General features: G+C 36.6%; 1 protein-coding gene across 6 annotated transcripts in view; it reads right to left on the bottom strand.

Moving 5' to 3' along the window:
• Positions 1 to 25,573, bottom strand: part of DMXL1 (Dmx like 1) — a 185,921-nt gene that overhangs the window by 75,510 nt on the left and 84,838 nt on the right. For all 6 annotated transcript variants that reach the window (XM_063665158.1, XM_063665156.1, XM_054489789.2 and 3 more), the window contains 8 exons: positions 23,003 to 24,685; positions 21,379 to 21,486; positions 8,753 to 8,922; positions 8,145 to 8,242; positions 6,639 to 6,804; positions 5,560 to 5,821; positions 2,149 to 3,239; positions 1,471 to 1,662 (listed from right to left, as the gene is read on the bottom strand). In XM_063665158.1, coding sequence (XP_063521228.1) covers positions 1,471 to 1,662; positions 2,149 to 3,239; positions 5,560 to 5,821; positions 6,639 to 6,804; positions 8,145 to 8,242; positions 8,753 to 8,922; positions 21,379 to 21,486; positions 23,003 to 24,685 — 3,770 coding nt within the window. The remainder of the gene's footprint in view (positions 1 to 1,470; positions 1,663 to 2,148; positions 3,240 to 5,559; positions 5,822 to 6,638; positions 6,805 to 8,144; positions 8,243 to 8,752; positions 8,923 to 21,378; positions 21,487 to 23,002; positions 24,686 to 25,573) is intronic.

Below are 25,573 nucleotides of genomic sequence, written 5' to 3'. Positions count from 1 at the left end.
ACCAACTCACAGAATTATAAGCAAAATAAATGATGGCTTTTTAAGCCACTAATGTTTCAGGACAGTTTTTTTTTTTTTTTTTTTGGCGGGGGGTGGGCGCGGAGTTTTGCTCTTGTTGCCCAGGTTGGAGTGCAATGGTGCAATCTTGGCTCACCGCAACCTCTGCCTCCCGGGTTCAAGTGATTCTCCTGCCTCAGCCTCCCGAGCAAATGGGATTACAGGCATGTGTCACTATGCCTGGCTAATTTTTTGTATTTTTAGTAGAGACAAGGTTTCTCCACGTTGGTCAGGCTGGTCTCGAATTCCTGGCCTCAGGTGATCTGCCTGCCTCGACCTCCCAAAATGCTGGGATTAGAGGTGTGAACCACCACGCTGGCCTCAGGACAGTTCTTAAGCAGCAAAAGGTTAACTGATACACCACAGGTATGCTATAATTAGTTTTAAATATGAAATACAGTTTGGCTAAAATGAGCACAATCTGAAAGAAATTAAATTCCAAACTGTATAACAAGAACTATGGGCATTTATACTACAGAGCAGTACAGAAAAATAAGTAGTGAAATTTAATTACAAGGATTAAGGTAACTAAAGAGGGTAAAATTGTAGGACAGTCCACCATCAGGCAAACAGAAAATCGAATTGGTGTGATACAACCTGTGAGGTAGATGAGAGCTATATGATAGACTATTAAAAAAAAAAAACCAGAAAAAACCACTAGGGATATATGAAAATGGTCAAAGTCAGTTATACTTCAAAGGATTTCAATATGTCTGAAAAGTAAAGATAAAATATGACATTAACAGCAGATAAAGTAATGATGAATAGGATGCTTTGGTTGATTAGAAAATTAACTATAACAATATAATTATTGCATGCATTAGAATCACACAAGGAGCTTCTTTAAAAATATACATTCCTGGGACATACTCTCACAAACTGATCGAATAAGTTTGGAGTGAACTTGAGAATCCAGACTTTTAACAAGCACTGCAGCTGATTCTGTTGTAGCTGGTTCACAAAGTACTGTCTACCCTAGAAGAATGACAGGGGCAAATAGTTCACATTATCCTTAAAATGTGGATTTCTTTAGTATTAACAAGGGAAAACTTCATTTACATATTAGTGCCTTTACATTAAAATATTAAGTTTCTATATTTAAAAAACAATGAGCTTTTTGGTTAAATGTACTACTAAAGCACTCATATGCACCTATTTTTCTTAAAGCAGCTAGACTAAATAACTAGGCATTGTGATAAAAAATTCAAGAACTCTATTGGGTGTAAGTAACATGAGTAAGATAAGCCAGTCTACAACCAGATTTCTTTAATAGGAGTCAACATAAACTTGACAATGTAACAACTGCTATGCTTAGTCTGATGTTTAAAATTACTTAAAAAAAAACCTTAATATTTATCTTGTAATTTTATCATTGTATAGACGAATTAAAAGCTTGAAACCAAGCATACTTACTTTATTGCTTTGGATATCAGGGTGGGGTGGTGAATCAAAGTTTACTATGGCATGAAGAATATCATGTGTCAGATTACTAAGGTGCAATAATGGATTGGCAACTACTGTTTTGGCATTGGCTGTACAAGCAAAGAGGAGAGGCACTGAGGTTTGCTCTGACAGAGGGCTAGAAAACAGTGGTTCTGATGTTTCCTTAAAAACAAAGAGGGATAAAAGGTTAACCAGCTATTTACAGTTACAAACCATTACTTCAGTAAATCAAGGGCTCTTTAAAACACTTCAAAACAATTAAAAAATAAAAGCATAATACAAACTTAGAAGGGATGTGAAGAAGTCAGCATTCCAATAATAATATTTAAAAATAAGAAATTGAGGGGCACAGAGAGGGAAAAAAAAAATAAGACAATATCCTCTTGCAATAAGAAGTCTGTCACCCTACAAGGCATTCAGACAACACTTTGGAGTGTGAATTAAGCAGGTCATAAGGCCTGATACTGAATCATCTGAAACTACTATAAATACTCTACTAATTCATAATATGAAGGACCACACAAAAGGGAGCATTCCCTAAAGCAACTGTAATGAAGAAAATCAAGTCTTAGTATTCAAAACCAAAAAAGAAACACCAAAAACAGTTTTAGACATGTACTATTTTTGACTATCAAGTAAATTACATACCTGCTGAGATTCTTGCAAAAGCAAAATCAATTCCATTCTTACAGATGCAAGACCCCCACCATGGGATCCATGAAGTATGCAGTAACTAAGAAACATTCTCAAAAGTGACTGATACTTCAAGAGCCACTGTCTTTTTTCCTGAAAATTTTCTCTCAGTTGTTTCACTTTTGTTTGGTGAGGCAAATCTTCAGCATCCTCATTTAATCCAAATTCATCTTCATTTCTGCCAAATGCAGACTGTAGTTCTTCAGCATCTGAGCAAAAGTCACAAGTCCTCTGAAGAGCTATCACCTCTTTTTCAAGCCAGTGGTATAGTTGGTAACGCAATTTTCCACCATCTATTTCATAGCCGGTAGATAAAGTACGAAGTTCTACTGTGAGAATCTTTAAACACGCTCTAAATTTTAACTGAACTGCAATTATATCTTCTGATGGATTTAAAAGGTCATTTTCATCTAGTGTGCTGAAAGATTCTGTGTAGTTAGAACTTATGTCATCCAATTTTTTATCTGTTTTTCTCTGTAAAGGTTTTAGTTCTTTCATTGAAATAGGGACATCCTCATCTTCTTCATCATTATCACTGTCCCATTTTAACTCTAAAGAGTCATCCTGAAACACAACACTTGGTTGGCTCCAGTCAAAAGAAAGAGTGGAGTTTGATTGCTTCTCTGAGGAACCCTCTGAAGAAGATCCAAAACCATTTATCAGTGACTGTGACCAATCAATAGCAGAAGACTTATCTTCCCTTGCATCCAACTTTAATGGAGAAGAAGGAGAACAGTCTTTACTAGTATCCAGAAAACCAGAAGCTCTATAAAAAGGTCTTGTTTTCTTGATGACTTTAGGCATCTTTGATAATACTTCCAAAGCCAACATTGGGCAGCCAGCTTTTAAATGAGCACTGGCAGTGGTAAAAAATAATCGTCTTTCACTTAAATTAATTGTTCCTGCCAGTCCACTTTTTCCTGTTAGACTCATATGTGTGGAAAATGTATCAGATGATCCAAAATGACGTTTCAGCAAAAGAGGATGTGTTCTCAGATAATTGTAGAAATTAAAAACTGTAGGATTACAGGATGATAAAACTTGATCTGAAAGTAAATTCATTTTATGAGCCAAGAAAAGTTATGAACTGTGTGTTTGTATTGTAGTGTCTTTTCTCTATCTACTATGACACCTTTATCCACAGTCTTTTAACAAAATTTTACTAATAGGCCACAATGATCCACGGCACTGAAGAGACAACAACACATTTATAATGAACATGTTCTAACAAAGTAGGAAAACAAAGATTATGCTGCTTTCCCATTGAAACAAATCTCTTCAGGTAATATTCTAGGATAATTTAAAACATCCAGTTATAGACTCTTAGTTCTTTTTCTTGTACTTCCCTGAACACTTCTCCTCAGTCTGCTTTGCTAGTCCTCCTCATCTTCTCTACCTTTGAACGCTGAGAGTCTCCTAGGGTTCAACTGCTGACTTATTTTCTATCTATATTCCCTGAGTTGAATTCATATAGTCCCATGACTTTCAATAACATCTACACGCTGATAACTTGGACATCATTTCTATCTCCAGTCCCAACTTCACACTGAAAACCTAAACTCCTATATCCAAAGGCCTACGTTTCATTTTTACTTACGTGTATAAACTCTTGCTTTGGGGCCTTTTTATTTAGTGTGCCCTTGACCCAAACCACTCTTTACCTATATCTACACTGATTAACTCACTCATTTCAACCAGTTCTCTGCTCAAAGTTCACCTTATCAGAGAAAGCTTCATGATCTAAAACAATTCTTCCCCATATCATCTACCTATTGTTCAATCTAAAAAGCTGAGTTACCTTTGACTCCTAATTCCTTTACACTCCTTATCAAATCCAGTCCTACGTAATCAATCTTAAAATCATATCCCAAATCCAACCACATCTCTCTGCCTCCATTCCAATCATTCTGGTCCAAGTCGCTATTATTTTTTGCAATATTCTTCTAGAAGAATACAAGTTTAATTCATAATAAAAGTATGTAAAAATGTACTAGTCCCAAATCAAAATACAATTTTTACATGAATATGTGTAAGTATAAGAAAGTGGGCCAGGGCCGGGTGTGGTGGCTCATGCCTGTAATCCCAGCACTTTGAGCTCAGGAGTTCAAGACCACCCTGGGCAACATGGTGAAACCCCATCTCCAGCAAAAATACAAAAAAATTAGCTGGGCATGGTGGCACACACCTGTGGTCCCCGCTACTCAGGAGGCTGGGGTGGGAAGATTGCTTGAGCTTGGGAGGTGGAAGCTGCAGTGAGGTGAGATAGCACCACTGCACTCCAGCCTGGGTGAGAGTGAGACTCCATCTCAAGAAAGAAGAAAAAGAAAGAAGAAAGAAAAGAGAAAAGAAAAGAGAAAAGGAAAGAGGAAGGGAAAGGGAAAGGGAAAGGGGGCCAGGCACAGTAGCTCATGCCTGTAATTCCAGACTTTGGGAGGCTGAGGTGGGAGGACAGCTAGATGCCAGGTGTTTGAGATGAACCAGGGCAACAAAGCAAGAAATGGTGACTAAATTTTTTTTTTTTTTTAATAAAAACACTAAAAAAAGAAAGTGGCTGGAAAAGGCATTTACATTTTCCCTCCATTACATAGAGGCTAGTTTGAAAATCTTTAGCTTAAATGGCTAGGAGACTTAAACAAATGAGTCACACACCTTTCTCAAAGGTTTAGAAAGTAAGGCAAAGGCCACTTCCTCATTAAATGATAGCACATAAAAATCTATGAACTAGACCCTTTTCCAATTAGTATTCCAAATAATATAATACCTATTTTATCAGCTACCAAACACAATTCAATCTATGAAAAAATATCTGAAAAGTAAATCTTATTTTTATATGCATCTATATAAAGAATTCCATTTTATACTGGCCTCTAAGAAAGCTTTAGCAAAGAGGATTTCTAAAAGAAAAGGTACTAGTAGACTCAAAAGAGTACATAAGCTCTACCAGTTCATAACAAGACAGTCAAAAGTTTATCTAGCTAAAGATTTTCTAATCACATCACTTTTTTTTACACTGAACACATTTTTCACTGTAAGAATTCTAAAACTGATTGACAAACACACTAAATTCAACCTAAGATTTAAAAACTGGCTTTATAGCAGTATTTCTTCAAAATGTTTATATTCAAGTGTTGACAATATTTATGTTCAATATTTATGTAAATCTATTTTGTAAAAACAGAAAATCCAATGTTGTTTTCAAAGGATTTATCTTTCTGGAGGAAAAAACCAACGAACCAACCAAAAACTGTTATAAAGACCATGAATTCAATTTGTTTGTATTACCCTTACTACCTAATAGAGTGATCTGCACATGTAGCAATTACCAATAATACTCTTAATCATTAACATCTTAGACGTGCAGCTTACCATCATTCTCTCTGATAGGTTGCTTTATTAATGTTTCCAGAGCACCACTATAATCTTCCAAAATCCAATATGCCACGCTCCGAAGAAAAGGATCGTGATGCATATTTATGTTCAATGAACACAGTTCACTGTCAGGAGAATCGATTCCCAAAACTTTTTTACGTAAAATAGATTTATATGCTGCAGATGTATCAAATTCAGACTCATAGAGTCTTGCTATTACAAGAGCCAACTGAACGTCATTCAATTTCTCAAGACATACCTTTAAAAAAAATATTGTTTTTAAATAAGCAGAAGCAGGTTTCATTTTAGGATAAATTCAGTTAACTAACTAATAACTAGAAAAATATAAAGCCTTATAAATATCCAAAATTAGCAAAGAAGGATGAGAAACAAAACATATGCTGCTTGCTTTTAGCAAATCTACTTGACAACATTTAATAACTGCAAACCTACCTTCTAGTACTAAATATATACATACATATGTGCAAAACTTAAACTAAATGAGGAAACAATGGATAATTTAAATGATGTCAATTTAAGCTATATTATTTTATTTTTGTCTTGAACCTCTACTATTCTCCATCCGCCCCTGGAGACTTTAGTCTCCATATTAAAAGGTTGTTTTGAATTACTTGTATGAAACTCCGAGCAAAAGGGCAATTTGAGACAGAAATGTTATATCTTAAATATTCATAATTTTTTTAAGGTTTACTAAGAAATAATCAGTTAAGGATTTTCTAACATTCATCAAATAATACAGAGCCAGATATGGGGTTCAAATATGTTTAAACTGGTAGGACAAACCTTTTAATTTTTTGAATATTCTTAAGAGTCAAATCAATTACCTATCTCTACCAACTAACAAACACCATTTGGTTAATCTTAATTCTGTATAAATACCGTTCAAGTTAACAGTCAAATTTTTAAATGTCTTTATTAAATATTAACAGTTATTTCAGATATTTGGCCTTGTGTTATTTCCAATAAAGTTGAATTTAAAAAAATAAAAATTTAAGCACTATGGAGCTTTAAAAGATGACATTGCTATTCTTTCCTATTTAAATTTCACTCATTACCTCAATTGCATCTCTGAGGCAACCAGCTAAAAGAAAAAATGCTGCAGAATGTTCAAATCTTTGTTTGCCTAGCAAAGAAAAAGCATTCTTTAAAGCTGCTTTACGCCACCTCTCATCCTCAAAATTGTGTCCAAAAAACTGTGTCATCCTGGTGTTTTTTTCAGCTCTATAAAGGAAAAAAAATGATGTGAAAATTTTGGAATACAATTTTTTTTACATCAGAATCAATTTTCTAAAGTTAGGATTTGGCTAAGTCTAAATAGAAACATCTGCCAGTTCATAACTTACTATGTATCTGCTTCTTTTCCCAGTAAAAATTATATTAGGTAAATATTTGTTATATAAGTCTCAGAGATTACAAAAAATGTTTCTTTCTAAATACAAAGAAAACTACATTAGCAGGACTGTGAAAATTATTTTTAAATCCATGCAAAATGTTTGATTTATATTAACTTGTGTGCCACCATTGAAACTCATCAGTATCTTTTCACCCCTGCCATCTGAGAATGACCTAAGAGATAAAAATCTAAAGAACGTGCCTTGAATCAAAACAACCGTAAATCATCAAGTCTCTTAGAAAACCGATTTGTTATCATGATTTTTCCCCCAAAGGGGAAACAGATTTTGCTGTTCATGTGGGTCATCTGGAAATAAACTCAAAACAAATGATGAACTATTTATGATAATCACGTTCACCAGTCTTGCTCAGAAGTGAGAGAGAAAAATTCTAAGTGAATTCAGCTCAGAAAGAAGGTGGGGCCCACAGGAAGGAGATAGTTTTGTGGGGTAAGCTGGCCCATAGTGCAGAGGTAAATGCCTGTTCCAGACTCCACCATTTAATTCATCTTCTTCCCTGTCCAAAGTGTAAGTTTCTGGTTTAGTTACCTGATATGGTTTGGCGTGTCCCCACCCAAATCTCATCTTGAATTCTCAAATGCTGTGGGAGGGACCCAGTGGGAGGTAATTGAATCATCGGGGCAAGTCTTTCCCATGCTATTCTTGTGACAGTGAATAAGCCTCAAGAGACTTGTTGGTTTTACAAACAGGAGTTTCCCTGCACAAGATCTGTTTTGTCTTGTCTGCTGCCATGTGAGACATGCCTTTCACCTTCTGCCATGATTGTGAGGCCTTCCCAGCCACGTGGAACTGTTAAGTCCAATAAACCTCTTTCTTTTGTAAATTGCCCAGTCTTGGGTATGTCTTTATTAGCAACATGAAAACGGACTAATACATTACCTTTGTTTTATAGGAGCATAATGAGAAGTTCTTAAGCAAAATATTGTTTCTGGACTGATAAATCTGAAAACAAATTAAACTGACCTCATCAGGTTTCTTCCACTCTGAAAAACACTTGGGGCTTTTTCCTTATGAAATCTCTTTTAAATACAAAACAACTAAGAATCTACATGAATCAACATCAACAAGAACAACAAATCTTACTTCATTCATTTACTTCTTATGAACAGGTTTTCACATTGAAGCACCCTTTTTTTTTTTTTTACCTACCTATATAATCCCCAAATCACAGCTTTCTTTTTCATTGCAAGGTAAAAAATGGCAGCATCTAAAGGATCATTCTTTCTATAAAAGGCTGCTTTAGCTACCTATAATCAAAAAATATTGATCAAAATTTCACAGAAACAGTTTTGAACAAGTAATTTCTTTCATATGCAAGGCTGGCACATATCCGCTGAAGGTTTAATAAAATTTTAAAAATATGTATATGAATAATGCGTGCATTTATATATAAAATAATAACAAAAGTGACTTACAGTGGTGGCTTCAATGGATACAGAGAATAATAGGACTATTGCCTTTCATTACAAGTTCTTCCATACTATTTTTAAATTTTTCTAAACATATACATATATTATTTTGTAAAAATCAGACATATACTACTAACAAGTGTGTCAATTAAAAACCTGGGAATTAGAATACACATTTTAAAACTTTAGATATTTTGAAACACGTTATAAATGAAATATAAAGACTATTCAAAAGCCTTTTGCTGCTTCAAAAACAAGAGGGAGTAATGGCAGAGAAGATAGGAAATGCCATTTAAAGAAATGTCCAAAAAATATTAATTCACTTATACACCAAAATAAAACACTTACTTTTTCTATGCATTTGCGTAAGATGCGGGTATTCCGGACCCACCACCCCACACCCATAGCTCTTAGTTCAGACCAAGTGGGATCATCTTTCTGCATGGCTGGCAACATGTTCAGCAGTTCTTCTTCTGCTACTGAGTGAAATGCCCAAGCAAAATGACTTGTAGACAGGCCTGAAGAAATGTAAAAAATGATGTTTATAAGAATTATAAATATGCTTATATGATTATCAGAAATGTATGTTCCATATTTTCAATATAAATGTGTAAACTTCTATGAGACTCACAGTTTAAGATTGGAAATATGGGCTTTTTTAAGTTTTTCCTTCTTCAAATAACTATATCAATATTGTTCAAATAACCAATGAGCATATATATGTTTTGCAAAAATAGCATATTTTTTGAAAGGAAAAGAAAAAATGCTTATGGCAAATTCCACTGTGCTGATGTATTTCTGATCCTTTTTAAAAAATGAGAAACACTTAAAGCATTATTTTATGTTGATATATTTCTATCTTCAAAGCTGCTTTTCACCTTCGTTTGGTCAACATTTGTTTTGTGGATGTAATTCCACGGAATTAATAAAAAAAAATCAAGTAAGCAGTTCAGGTTGATGAATTAGGAATAGCACTGCAAAGACTCCAGAATCATAATGCATACATTAAATTCCAACTCTAGCCGGGTGTGGTGGCTTACGCCTGTAATCCCAGCACTTTGGGAGGCCTAGGTGGGTGGATGACTTGAGGTCAGAAGTTCGAGACCAGTCTGGCCAACATGGTGAAACCCCGTCTCTACTTCAAAAACAGACAATTAGGCCGGGCGCGGTGGCTCATGCCTGTAATCCCAGCACTTTGGGAGGCCGAGGCAGGCGGATCACGAGGTCAGGAGATCGAGACCATCCTGGCTAACACGGCGAAACCCCATCTCTACTAAAAATACAAAACATTAGCCAGGCGTGGTAGTCCCAGCTACTCCGTAGGCTGAGGCAGGAGAATGGTGTGAACCCAGGAGGCAGAGGTTGCAGTGAGCCGAGATTGTGCCACTGCACTCCAGCCTGGGCAACAGAGTGAGACTCTGTCTTGAAAACAAAACAAAACAAAACAAAACCATACAATTAGCTGGGCATGGTGGTATGTGCCCGTAATCTCAGCTACTCAAGAAGCTGAGGCAGAAGAATCACTTGAACCGGGGAGGTAGAGGTGGCAGTGAGTCAAGATCGTGCCACTGCACTCCAGCCTCAGCAACAGAACTCAAAAATGAAAATAAAAACAAAAATAAATTCCAGCTCTATTGTTGACTATTAAGTTGGTACAAAAGTAATTGCAGGTGGTTTCTGCCATTAAAAAAAGCAAAAACTACAATTGCTTTTGTACCAGCATAATATATTCATATAATCTTTGGATAAGTTATGTTGTCTTTTAATGCCTCAATTTCTCTGTATGTAAAAATGCAAATAATCATGGAACTATCTTATAACATAGTTTTGATAATTAAATAATATAGTTATAAAATTTAGAATAGAATCTGGCACACAGTAATTATTACTCCATATCGCCATATTAATAAGATATTTGTATATTTATACAACATCATTTATGTCAGTAATTCTCTCCCCAGTGGCCTACACATGTTTATTGCTCAGCTTCTATTTTCACTTTTCATAATACATTTTGTTTAGCATTACTAGGTAAAGTAAATGATTAATTATAGCATGCGGCTTTGAGATACATGACCTCAAATTTTTAACCTAGGCCAAGCAAGGAATCACCTCCCATGCCAAGCAATGTGAAATGCTTTCTATACGGAACACTTTGAAAATAAATGAAAGATAAAAACAAAACAAAAAAACCCTACATTGTGAATGGACTATTATTCTAAATCAAATTTTTGGATTCCTGTTCTCTCTCCAGCAACTTCAATACATTTTCATAAATAATTAAAGAATCTGATTTAGACATCAGTAAGATGACAGGAAAAGAAGTCCCAGGTTTCATTCCTTGCTATGATTTGCATATTTATATCCCTTCAGATTTCATGTTGAAACTTAACCTGCAATGTAACAGCATTAAGAGGCACAGCCTTAAGGAGATAACTAGGCATTGCCCTCGTGAATGGGATTAACGTCCTTATAAAAAGGATCAAGGGAAATAGGTAGTCCTTTTTACCAGTTCCATCATTTAAGGATGTACTAACAAGGTGTCAACTATGGAGCAGAGATCAAGCCCTTACCAGACACCAAATTTGCTGGTGTCTTGATCTTGGACTTCCCAGCCTGCAGAAATATGAAAAATAAATTGTTCCTATTTATAAATTAACCAGTCTATTTGTTATAGAAGCCCCAAAAGACAGACACCCCCGCACAAAGAGAGTTTAAGTAGCAACTAGCCACAGACTAGAAAATGCCATTTTACCCCCAAACTTGGGAATGAGCTGAGACACCTGCGAGGACCACAGAACCAAACAAAAACTGCAGTAGAAGGGTAAGAGTAACAGTCTCACTTCGAGCACACCATCTGTTCCCATCCAAGCTGATTTGCGGGACAAGAAGAAAATTCCCTAGATCCACAGTTTGTACAGTGGGAAAAGAAAGCCACGGTCAGACATTGAGCTTCCCCAGTGTTCTAAAATGTTTCCCAGGAAGCTCACGCTGGTCTCCCCTCAAGGGAAACAATGTGGGCAATGTCACAGCTAGATCATCTGGTGTTGGGTAGAAACAAAGAAAGGAGGTAGACCTTATAGCAACTAGCCTACAGATGTTGGTGGTAGCTCTGTGTTCCTGCCAGTGGTAGCATCCACTTAGAGGTAACAGCCAATAGCATATCTTACCTGCAAAGTCAAGCTGGTTGCTTCCAGAAGTATGGTAAAAAATTCAACCTGGCTTCAGTCCTTATTTGGCCAACCTCCACATTCAGCCTCAGAGCCCACCCCAAAGCCCCGCCCAGACTGGTAGACACCTACCTCAGCATATTTCAGCAAAGCTCAGGGGCTAGACCTGCCCAACCAGAGAGTTCAAACAGTGGCTTCGCTCAGCCTCAAACACCACTCCCAGGTCCTACCCAGGCAGGGAGACACCGATCACTGTGTACTTCCTTAGAGGACAGGCCTGCCCAACCTGGGAGGCCAAACAGGGGCTTGGCCCAGCCCCAGGCCTCACGCCAAGGTTCCGTTCAGGCAGGAGGGCAAGCTTCAAACACGCATTTCTATAAAACACAGCCTCTGAATCTGTCCATCTGGAATAACAACTCTGCCTAACCTCGGGGCCAGCCTGCAACCCTGCCCAACTTCAGAACCCAAACGATAATACTGCCTGGCCAGAGAACACATCCTGTGACACAGCCCAATTAGAGACTATCACAGTGCCCAGCCAGCAGCTCTGACTGACAGCAGAGACCAGCCAGTGGTCTTGCCAGACAGCAGAACCTAGAGAGTAGCAACATCCAACCTCAGAACCTAAAGGCAGGGGTCTAGCCACCTAGAGAAACCAACCGCAAGCCCTGCCTCCCTGGGGTCATTTCAGGCTGAACCACGCATAATCAGAGGCTAGATTTAATAGTGAAGCTCTATCTTGGCCAGAAATCACCTATAAAGCCCAGAAGAAGTTGCTGTCTCCTCAAATGAGCAGACCCCAAAGCAAATACATGAGAATGGTGAAGAATCAGGGAATCATTATATCTCAAAAACAAACTAATAAATTTCCAATAATGAACCCAAAGGAAACAGATCTATGAAATGACTGACGAATATTTGGAATAATCCACTTAAAAAGTTCAGTGAACTACTTGAATATATAGAGGAAAATTAAAATAAATTTATTCTTGTTTAATAAATCCTACTCAAATAGAAACCGAAAGAGAATGGGGGTAGCTATACTTAGACAAAATAGACTTTAAGTCAAAAACTGTAAAAGGAGACAAAGAAGTATGTTACATAATGATAAAGGGGTCAATTCATCCAGAGGATATTAATAATTATAAATCTATATGTACTCAACATCAGAGGCACTTAGACTTCGAAAGCAAATATTAAAGAAACTAGAGGGAGAGATAGATTACAATACAGTAATAATAGGGGGATTCAATACCCTACTTTCAACAAAGGACAGATCATCCAGACAGAATGTTTAGTCTCTCAGACCAAATGTACCTAAAAGACATGCACAGAACATTCTACCAAACAGCAAGAGAATACGCATTCTTTTTGTGCACACAAAGAATATTCCCCAGAATAGATACTATGTTAGATTACAAAGCAAGTTTTAAAAAATTCAAGTGTATGTAAATCATGTCAAGTATCTTTTCTGATCACAATAGCATGAAACGAGAAATAAATAACAGGAGAAATCTTGGAAAAGTCACCAATTTGTGGAAATTAAACAACATGCTCCTGAAAAAAACAATGAGTCAAAGAAGAAATCAAAAGAGAAATTAAAAATTATCTTGAGACAAACAAATACAAAAACAGAATATGCTAAAATTTATGGGATGCAGCAAAACCATTTCTAAGAGAGAAAATTACAGCATTCAATGCCTCCCCCCATATATATATATCTCTCTCTGTCAAATAAGCAACCTACTATTATACATCAAGGAACTAAAAATAGAAGAAACTCAGCCCAAAGTTAGCAGAAAAAAGGAAATAAAGATCAGAGGAGAAATAAATAAAGTATAAACTAGAAAAATGACAGGGAAAAAAACCCTAAAAACTTTCCCGTTTTCTGGAAAGATAAATATAATTGACAACTCCTTAGCAAGATTAAGAAAAAGAAGGGCCAGGAGCAGTGGCCCATGCCTGTAATCCCAGCACTTTAGGAGACGGAGGCAGGCAGATCACTTGAGGTCAGGAGTTCGAGACCAGCCTGGCCAACATGGCAAAACCCTGTTTCTACTAAAAATACAAAAATTAGCTGGGTGTGGTGGAGCAAGCCTGTAATCCCAGCTACTTGAGAGGCTGAGGCAGGAGAATCGCTTGGACCCAGGAGGCACAGGTTGCAGTGAGCTGCGAGGCGCCACGGCACTCCAGCCTGGGCAACGGAGCAAGACTCTACCTCAATAAATAAATAAACCAAAGACTAAAAATAAAATTAGAAGTTAACGAAGAGACACTACAACTGATACCACAAATAATCATAAGAGATTAATATGCAGATATATGCCAACAAATTGGATAACCCAGAAGAAATAGATAACTTCCTAGACACAGACAACCTGCCAGAACTGAAATATGAAAAAATAAAATACCAGAACAGATTGATGATGAGTAAGGACATAAATCAGTAATACAAAGCCTCCCATCAGGCCGGGCATGGTGTCTCACGCCTGTAACCCCAGCACTTTGGGAGGCCAAGGCAGACAGATCACTTGAGGTCAGAAGTTCCAAACCAGCCTTGCCAACATGGCGAAATTCTGTCTCTACTAAAAATACCCCAGCTACTCAGGAGGCTGAAGTAGGAGGATCACTTGAAACCCGGAGGCAGAAGTTGCAGTGAGCCGAGATTGCACCGCTGCACTCCAGCGTTGGGTGACAAGAGCAAGACTCTGTCTCAAAAAAAAAAGTCTCCCATCAACCCATCAAAAGAAAAGCCTAGAATCTGATCACATCACAGATGAATTCTACTAAACATTTAAAGAAAAACTAACACCAATCCTTCTTAAACTCTTCCAAAGAACAGAAAGGAAAGAAAAGTTCCTCTTTTTATGAGACCAGGATTTCCCTGATGCCAATGCCAGGCAAAATGAATTAAAAAAAAATTATAGGCCATTATCCCCGATAAATACAAATGTGAAACCCTCCACAAAATACTAACAAACCAAATTAACAGCACAATAAAAGGATCACCCACTATGATCAAGTAGGAATTATGCCATGGGTTCAAGATTAGCTCAACATGTGCAAATTAACTGATGTCATTCTGTTCATATTAACAAAATTAAGGACAAAACCATATGATCCTCTCAACAGATGCAAAAAAAGCATCTGATAAAATTCAACATCCTTTCATGACAAAAACTCTCAACAAATTAGGTGTAGAAGGAATGTTCCTCAACACAATAAAGGCCATAAATGACAAGCCCAGAGCTAAACATCATACCCAACAGTGAAAATTTAAAAGCTTTTCCTCTAAGATCAGAAAGAAGATAAGGATGCACTCTCTCACAATTTCTACTCAACTATGATAGTACTAGAAGTCCCTGCCAGAGCAATTAGACAAGAGAAAGAAATAAAAAGCCATCCAAATAGGAAATGAAGAAGTGAAAATGTCACTATTTGCTAACAACACAATCTTACATACAGAAAACACAAAAGACTCCACCAAAGAAACAGAACTAATAAACAACTACATTAAACATGAAGGATACAAAATTAAAACGCAAAAAGCAGTGGCATTTCCATATAGTAACAACAAATTATCTGATCTGATTTAAAAAATAAATAAAATAATCTCATTAATCATTGCTACTAAAAAAAAAAAAAATCTTAGAAATATATCAGCCAGGCCGGTGGCTCACATCCATAATCCCAGCACTTTGGGAGGCCGGGGTGGCAGGATCATTTGAGCTCAGGAGTTTAAGAACAGCCTGGGCAACACAGCAAGACCCCATCTCATTAAAAACAAAAATTTAACCAAGGAGGTAAAAGAGCTCTAAAATAAAAACTGTAAAATATTGATGAAAAAATTTGAAGACACAAATAAATGGTAAGATATCCAGTGTTCACAGATTGGAAAAATTAATTTGTTAAATTTCTAATTTGTTAAAACATTCAAACTATCCAAAATGATCTACAGATTCAATGCAATCTCTATCAAAATACTGATGTCATTTTTCACAGAAATAGAAAAAAAAAACCCTAAAATTCATTGGGAATACCAAGAAACACCAAATACTCAAAGTAAACTTGAGATGAAAGAACAAACCTAGAGACATCACACTAACTGATTTCAAACTATATTACAAAGCTAGGGTAATCAAAATAGCATGGTACTGGTGTAAAAACAGAAACACAGACCAATGGAACAGAATAGAAGGTGTGGAAATCAACCCATGCATTTATACTCAATTGATTTTTGTCAAAGGTGCCGGGAACACACAATGGGAAAGGATAGTTTCTTCAAAAAATGGTGCTGGGAAAACTAGATAACCACATGCAGAAGAATGAAATTGGACCACTACCTTACACCATATACAAAAATAGGTCAAAATGGATTAAAGACTTAAACATAAGACCTGCATTATAAAACTACTAGAAGAAAACACAGAGGGAAAACTACATGTCATCAGTCTGGGCAATGATTTTTTTGGATATGACACCAAAGGGACGGGCAACAAAAGCAAAAATGAACAAATGGGATTACATCAAACTGAAAATGTCTGCATAACAAAGAATACAATTAGCAGAGTGAAGAGAAAAGCCGTGGATTGGGAAATAATATTTGCAATCTGTGTATCTGATAAGGAGTTAATATCCAAAATATATCAAGAACTCGAGTAACCCAATAGCAAGAAAACAACTCAATTAAAAAATGGGCATGCCAGGCACAAATGGTGCACACCTGTAGTCCCAGCTATTTGAGAGGCTGAGGCAGGAGGATGGCTTGAGGCCAGGAGTTTGACTCCAGCATGGGCAACAGAGTAAGACCCTCAACTCTTGGTGGGGGGGGAACCAGAGGGACAAATGAACTGAACAGATATTTCTCAAATGAAGACATATGAATGTCCAACAGATAAATGAAAAAAGTGCTTGATATCTATAATCATCAGGAAAATGCAAATTAAAGCCATAATGAGATAACAACTCACACCTGCTAGAATGTCTATTATCAGAAAGAGAAAAAAACAAACAGTTTTCATAAAGAAGTGGCGAAAAGGGGAGCCTCATACACTGCTAGTGGGAACGTAAATTAGTACAGCCATTATGGAAGAGGGTATGAAGGTTCCTCAAATATCTAAAAATATTCTGGGACAATGTTTTATTAAAAGAGAAGAAAAGAAAAAAAATTTTAAATAAAAAAATACAAAAGAAAAAATTTAAAAACAAAATTACCACGATCCACCAATCCCACTTACGTGTATATAGTCAAAGGATGTGAAATCAGTATGTTGAAGAGATAGCTGCACTCCAATGTTAAGTGCACTTTTATTCATAATAGTTTAGTTATCAAATCAACCTAAGTATCCATCAATAAATTAATAAAGAAAATGTCGTATACATAGGCAGATCTTGGAGATACCATGGGTTCGATTTCAGACCACCACAATAAAGCAAACACTGCAATAAAATGAGTAACACAATTTTTTGTTTCCCAGTGCATATACAAGTTATGGTTACATCATACTGTGGTCTATTAACTGTGCAATAGCATTATGTCTAAAATGAGTGTACATACCTTAATTAAAAAATACATCATTGCTAAAACATAACTATCATCTGAGCCTTAAGCAAGTCATAATTTTTGCTGATGGAGAATCTTGCCTTGATGTTACCGGCTGCTGACTGATCAGGGTAGAGGTTACTGAAAGCTGGGATGGCTGTAGCAATTTCTTAAAATAAGGCAACAATGAAGTGTGCCACATAGATAGACTCTTCCTTTTATGTAAGATTTCTCTATACCATGTAATTCTATTTGATAGAATTTAGAACTTTCAAAATTGGAGTCAGTCCTCTCAAACCCTGCCAGTGTTCTATCAACTAAGTTTACAGACTATTCTAAATCCTTTGTTGTCATTTCAACCATGTTCACTGCATCTTCACCAGGAATAGAGTCCACCTTAAGAAACCACATTCATTGCTCATCCTTTAAGAAGCAACTCCTCATCTGCTGAAGTTTTTTTTTTTTTTTTTGAGACAGGGTCTCCTCCTGTTGCCCAGGCTGGAGTGCAGTGGTGTGATCATGGCTCGTTGCAGTCTTGACCTCCTGGACTCAAGTGATATTCCTATTCAGCTCCCTGAATAGCTAGGACTACAGGCACGTATCACTAAACCTACCTAAATTTTTTTCAGAGATGGGGTCTATGTTGCCCAGGCTGATCCTAAACTCCTGGCCTCAAGCGATCCTCCCACCTCAATATTCCAAAGTGTTGAGATTACAGGCATGAGCCATCGTGCCTGGCTCTGCTGAAGTTTTACCCTGAGATTGCAGCAATTCAGTCACATCTTCAGGTTCTACTTTTAATTCTAGTTCCCTTGCTATTTCTACCATATCTGCAATTACTTCCTCTACTGAAGTCTCGAACCTCTCAAAGTCATCTGTGAAGACTAGAATCAACTTCTTCCAAACTCTTGTTAATGTTGATATTTTGACCTCCTCCCATGAATTACGCATGTCCCCAATGGCATCTAGAATGGTGAAGCCTTTCCAGCGGTTTTCAATTTACTTTGTCCAGATCCATCAGAGGAATCATTATCTAATAGCAGCTATAGCCTTATGAAATGTATTTCTTAAATGATAAGACTTAAAAGTTGGAAGCATTCCTTGATTCATGGACTGCAAAATGAATGTTGTGTTAGCAGGCATAAAAACTATATTAATCTCCTTGTACATCTGCATCAGAGCTCTTGCGTGAACAGGTCACTGTCAATAACAGCAATATTCTGAAAGGAAATCTTTTTTCTCAACAGAAGGTCTCGATAGTGGGCTGAAAATATTCAGTAAATTATGCTATAAACAGAGGTGCTGCCATTGGGCTTTGTTGTTCCATGTGTAGAGCACAGGCAGAATAGGTTTCACATAATTCTTAAACACTCTAGGATTTTCAGAATGGTAAATGGACATTGGCTTCAACTTAGTTACCAGCTGCATTAGCCCCTAACAAGAGTCAGTCTGTCCTCTGAAGCCAGGCACTGACTTCTCTCTAACTATGAAAGTCCTAGATGGCATCTTCTTCCAACAGAAGGCTGTTCCATGTACTTTAAAAATCTGTCCTTTTGTGTAGCCACCTTCATCCATTATCTTAGCTAGATCTTCTGGAAAACATGCTGAAGCAAGTGCTGAATGACATAGAAGCTTCAGCATGTTATCCAGAAGACCTAGCTTCACCTTCTACTTGTAATTTACGGAGAAGGCTTCTTTCCTTAAACCTCATGGACCAACCTCTGCTAGCTTCAAACTTTAATTGTGCAGCTTCCTCACTTCTCTCAGCTTTCATGAAATTAAGACGAGTTACAGCCTTGTTCTGGATTAGGTTTTGGCATAAGAGAATCTTGTGGCTAGTTCGATCCATTTAGACCACTCAAACTTTCTCCACATAAGCAATAAGGCTACTTTGCTTTCTTATCATTTATGTGTTCAATGGAGAACATTTAGTTTCCTTTGGACCTTGTCCTTTGCATTTACAATTTGGTAAACTGTTTGGCACAAGAGGCTTAGCTTTCAGCCTATCTCGGCTTTCGACATGCCTTCCTTACTAAGCTTAGTCATTTTTCTAGCTTTTGATTTAAAGCGAGAGATATGCAGCTCTTCCTTTCACTTGAACACTTAGAAGACATTATAGGGTTGTTAAACTGTCCTAATTTCTATATTGTTATGTCTCAGTGAATAGGGAGGTCTGAGCAGAGGGAGAAATACAGGGGAATGGCTGATCAGTGTTGTAGCCACAGTACACACAACATTTATTGATTAAATTCATTGTCCTACATAGGCGGAGTTCATGGCACTCCAAAACCATTATAATAGCAACAAAGATCACTGATCACAGATGACAGAAAAAGTCTGAAATATTGTGAGAATTACCAAAATGAGACACAGAGACATGAAGTGAACATATGCTGTTGGAAAAATGGTGCTGACAGACTTGCTCAACAAAGGGCTGCCACAAAGCTTCAATTTGTAAAAACTGCTGTATTTGCAAAATGCAAACTAGCAGAACACAATAAAAAGGAGTATGCCTGTATACACACTGGAGTACCAGTCAGCCTTAAAAAACGAAATCTTGCCATTTGCAACAACATGGATGAACCTGGAGAACATTACAGTAAGTGAAATAAGCCAGTCATAGACAAATATTGCATGATCTCACTTATCTGTGGAACTGAATACAATTGAAATCAAAGAAACAGAGAATAAATGGTATTTGCCCAAGGCTGGAGACAGCATGAGAAGGGAGACATTGGTCAAAGGGTACAAAGTTTCAGTTAGGAGGAATACATTTTTGATATCTACTGCACAGCATGGTAGCTACCTTTAATAATAGTGTATTGTATATTTCAATATTGCTAAGACATTACATTTCAAATATTCTTACCACAAATATGTTACATATCTGAGGTGATGGATATGTTTAGTTTGACTTAATCATTCCACTTTGTGTACATATATCACAACATTACTTTGTACCCTATAAATACATACAATTTTAATGGGCTAACTTACAATTTAAAAATTTTAAAGAGAATTTGGCCTGGCAAGGTGGCTCATGCCTGTAATGCCCAACACTTTGGGAGGCCGAGGCAGGTGGATTGCTTGAGGTCAGGAGTTCAAGACTAGCCTGGCCAATATGGTGAAACCCCATCTCTACTAAAAATACAAAAATTAGCTGGGCGTGGTGGTGTGCGCCTGTAGTCCCAGGTATTTGGGAGGCTGAGGCAGGAGAATCACTTGAACCCAGGAAATGGACGTTGCAGTGTGTGGAAATCACACCACTGTACTCCAGCCTGGGTGACAGAGCAAGACTCTATCTCAAAAAGAAAAAAAAAAAAAAGAAAAGAATTTGATTTAGAATTTTCAACTTTACTTTTTTCAAAGCTATATGCAAAATGAGAAAAAGATAATAGAAAGAGAAACAAAGAGACAGAGACAAAAGGTACGAGCAAGAGACTGAGACCAAGGAGCAGAGGCTAAAAGGCTAAACTGCAAAGTCTCAATAACACTTTTTAAACCTATAGTTCCAATAATGCTGAAAGCCAGCTCTATTTCTTGAACTTCCCGGGAGATGAGCCAAAAAACATGCTGTTTTGTTTAAGTGAACTTAACTGAGATTTCTCTTACTTTGAACTCTCTGAGACAATGTTATTTTCTGGTACCTACAATAATCGTTTAATAAGAATCTATTAAGTTATGCTAAGACAGTTCAAAGTCTAAGATAGTTCAAAGTAAGAGAACTAACAGTATCTGAAATAAAGCACTATAGAATACATGAAATATACTAAACTAATATCTGAAATACATATATTATCAGTAGTTTTAAGTGTGGGTAAATTTACACTTTCAATATTCTGTACTCTGTGAAACATTTAAAATTTGAGAATGTATTATAACAAAAATGTTATTCGAAGTTTGGTGGGAAAACCGAATTTAGATAAATGTCAAAAAAAAAAGGAGAAAGACAATCTAAAGAAGAAATTAAAGAAAATGAAACAATACTAATTTGCCTTGAACATATCATGCATTTAAAAAGATAACACAGAATATCCCCAGTATCTGTTTCTTCATTAACTCCTTTTGCCTACCATTAAAAATTCCAACGTTTTAAGCAAAGAAGATTATGAGGAAATAAACATTTTAACAAATAAAGGAAACTTAAAATGTGTTAAATTTGTCATCATTATCATTTTTGGGTAAAAACAAGTTTAAAAACTCCCAAGTCTCTCATTTTCTACTCGCTTTATTTCCCTTTAATAGATTACTATCAAAATCACCTTGGTGAAGGAGTTGAGCTCGATAGGCTGGAAGGGAAGTTGTAAGAAAGGTATGGAGTCGAACAGCCAAAAGAAATTTTAACCCACATTCATCAAGAGTTTCTCCACCTGCAATGGGAGAAAGGGGAAGCAATGTATTAAAAAAAAATTGTAAGCAAAAGAACACCAAATATAGGCATATAACATTCTTAACCTGATCAAAAAAAAAGTTATCAGTCTAAAATATTTTATAATATTTATCTTTTTCTACACAATTTTACATTACAGAAAAAATAGTATAAAGAATTGGAAAAATAATAAAGAAGAGAATAAAGAGAATCTGATACTCTTTATAAACTGACCTCTTCTGACTGAAATCTTATTTAAATTAAAATGTGACTGATTTTTGAACAGTTTAATCTTTTCTGTGGCACATGTACAGTATTATCTTTAATCAATACAGTTTGTTCGAATCATACATCTACCCCAATAATCTGCTGTTAACACTGGAAGAAATAGTTCTATGGTAGGAGGGCCTGATATTTTTTCCTTGAAGCAAAAACTAAAAACATAAAACACCTATAACATATTCACATCAAAAATAGTATCTACTAGTAATATCTCTAAAAGCGTCAAGATTCATAACCAACTTAATTTTTCTTAAATTTAAATTTTGTTATTATATTAAATTTACCCTATATTTTCCTTTCTAGTTTCGTTCAAAGGGATACTGACATATATATGGTCCACAAGGCTCAATTTGTTCATTTCAGAACTTACTTGAGATTTTATGGGAAACTGTTCATAACTCAGCAGTATTTTTTTTTTAAATGCTCTCTGGGTGAGGAAAAGACCTAATTACATTATGCTTTTCTAGGTAGGAGCATACACTAATGCTAATTTTAAAAAAATTCAATGTTTTAAAAACCAAATTATAATTGTTAATAGTGGATTATTACAAAATGAGGGAAAAAAACCCAGAAGTCACCTTCTATTTTTAGGTACCTAAAATAATTGTTTAATAAGAATCTGTCAAATTTTGCTAAACTCAGAAAGATTCAGTTGGATTTTTTATACTAATAAGCAGACAATTAGTAAAAATGACCGGCATAACGAGTCTTTGTGCACTTGCTCATAGTACTATGATTTACAGGATAAATAGTGCATATTAAGAGTTTGCTGTTTATGATAGTCTCGGGGGGGGGAAAAAAGTTAAAACTGTTGTGAAGGTAGCAAAGATGTTTCCAAAAAAAACCTTCATGGTATTTTTTTTTTTAAGAGACAGGATCTTGCTCTATTGTCTAGGCTGTAGTGCAGTGGCACAATCAATTCACTGCCACATCAACCTCCTGGGCTCAAGCATCATCCCACCTCAGCCTCCTGAGTAGCTAGGACTATAGGCATGAGGCAACCTATCTGGCTAATTTTTTTTTGTTTTCATAGAGATGGGGGTCTCAACTATGTTGCCCAGGCTGGTCTTAAACTCCTGGGTTCAAGTGATCCTCCTGCCTCAGCCTCCCAAAGAGCTGAATTTATAGGCATAAGCCCCTATGCCTAGCCAATGGCATCATTTTAATAAAAATTATTTAAAATCATTTTCTGTGAAAATAAGTAAAAATGTTATCAGTATGGAGTTTAGTTTTACCTTGGCTTCTGTCTCGGCTTTCTCCAATATCAGTGCTTGTAGTTGCAATTGTATCTGCTAAGGCCATCAAAGACATCTGCTCCATCCGGCTGAGTCCTGGTAAACTAGAATGAAGTAAGTGGCCAGAAAGAACCTGAGCATGCTCAGGTCCAAAGTAAGTCGGGCTGTATTGTGAAAGGTCAATAACTCTAGGCTTTGTATTTTCTTCGTCTGTCTCTAACATATCAGTATCAGTCATTAGAAGTTGAGTCTGAAAAAGCTCATCATAACTTTCTTTTGATAATTGGTTTGATTTACTTAAGGTACTCTCATTACTAGATTTCTCCAAAGATGAGTAACAGCTATCATCATCTGCTGCAAGTAAGGCATATAAAGGAAGTGGAGGAACAGAATCTATTTCTGTGTAATCTGTATTTTCAGCCTTATTGAATGCCTGGGGGTCTCTGGTAGTGCTTCCACTAGCACTGATTGTGAGAGACCTAAGGCGGCGTTCATGATTAGATTCAGCTTCATTCAGAGCCACAACTTCCCCAGCAATGCACTTAACAAGATGGGACAAGATGGCCTTGGCTCTCCGAACTTTACCAAGATCCATGAGTTCCAAAAGCTGCAAGGGATGATACTGAGGTAGAGTCGGGGAAAGTACATGAGCTGCTTCAAAAAGACCTGAATCTTCCATATCCACTGAAGGATCCAATGCAGTCTTCTTTCCACAGATTTTCTGTGCAAGACTGGTCATGGATCGAGTCAGAGTTTTCTTTGGAGGATGTAACCCAGAACTGGAGTTACTCTGTTTTATTAAACTTGTTATAGATGGAGTGCTCCCACTGTACGAATCTGTTATAACAGGTTCTTGTTTAGAAGATGGCTGCCATTGGGAATACACATGCATTTCACAGTCCATTCCTACCACAAGGATGCCATCCCGGACCCACGATAAAGAAACAGGAAAAGGTGGGGAGCCATCTACAGAAGAAACCAGGTCCACACTTCGTAATAGTACAAATTTAGAAAGGGGCACAACTTTGGCACTCTCCCAGAGAGGAAATGCCAGGGTTTCCTTACCAGTTTGGTCTTGTACCTTGCCAGCCAGGGGTCCATACATAAAAAGTTTTGATCCAATTCCTACAGTCAGGATATGAGAACCATCTTCTCTAGACATCCAATCTAAGTGAACTAAATGCTTTGTGTTTGATGTGATATTCTCTTTACTAGATAAATACATCTCTTGTTTATTATAGGCCACTAAATTGCTATCAACACTAATGCCAGAATCCAATACTGTGCTTAACTCATCTAAATGAATTGTCTGTTCAAGGACCCAACATGAACCTCCTGTTGACTCACATTCAAAAATACTTACATGCATCACAAAGTCCTGGGAAGATCTACTATTAGATGCAGGCTGCTTATAAGCTACTGCTAAACGATTTGTATGTGCACAGCTAACTTCTACAGGCCTACCAGGTACAGTTATACTACTATTGCTCTGAAGTCCATCTTCAATAAGTAATGGCCATTCTTCCCAAATGTATGCAAGATCAATTTTTCCATTCTTTGATGTGGCAGATTCTCCATCTGTTACTCTGCATCTCCAGAATCTTACTTTCTCATCTGAACATGAAGTTGCCAATAAATAAGGAGCACTGCATGCAGGATATATAGAAGATGAACTCAGATGTCCTAAAATAAAAATAATCCATTAACACAATGTCAAATTTGGTTAAATACTTCTCTTTTTATGTACTTACGATTTTAGTCTTTTGTATTAACTACTGTTAAGAACATGACAGCCTATATTTATTTAAGTTAAGAAGGGGCAGCAAGAATAGTAAGAAAGAGGCTTTTAATGACATCAGAAAGGTATATAAAAAGAAAGTATCACCAAAACCTAGAGTTGAAAGGGAACTCTGAGATAATTTACTTCAATTCTTGAAGGTTAAACATCTTGGGCCTAAATCAAACAACTTAGGAATAGGCAGAATTTAAAAACTTGAATTCTAGTTAATCCAGAATTTGTTTCACAGCTCTTTGCTAGTTTTATACATTATAAATCTAATTTTAAAGCTATCAATGCATTTTTTTTTTAATTTGTCAACACTCACTGGCTCCTTCTCTTTCACATTTTTCAATATAAATGTGAATGGCCTATGTTTACTTAAGTACTGAATGGTCACTTTACAGGGCCCTTCATGATTGAGGTATATTTGCCATAACAAATGCTGACAAGATTCCTAACTACAACTTAACATTTGCTTAGACTTAAAGTAATCATGCACTATTAGTTTCCTAAAACAGGAGCCTTGATTTTTATTGTTGATTAGTATTCTTGATACTCCACAACAGTGGTTCTTGACCTTTTGCATGCATAAGAATCACTTTAAAGGTCTGTAAGACCAGGCCACTGGGCCCCATCCCAGAGTTTGAGATTCAGCAACCCTGGGTGGCCCAAGAAATGGAGTGGCCCATTTCTAACAAGTTTCCGGGACACTGATGCTGCTAGCCTGGGGACACTTTGAAAAACACTGCTCTAGAATAAGGATAACAAACATATAGCAGAAACCACACAAT

Source organism: Pongo pygmaeus, chromosome 4, assembly GCF_028885625.2.
Source record: "Pongo pygmaeus isolate AG05252 chromosome 4, NHGRI_mPonPyg2-v2.0_pri, whole genome shotgun sequence".
Lineage (NCBI taxonomy): Eukaryota > Metazoa > Chordata > Mammalia > Primates > Hominidae > Pongo > Pongo pygmaeus.
This window is presented reverse-complemented; position numbering and strand designations above follow the sequence as displayed.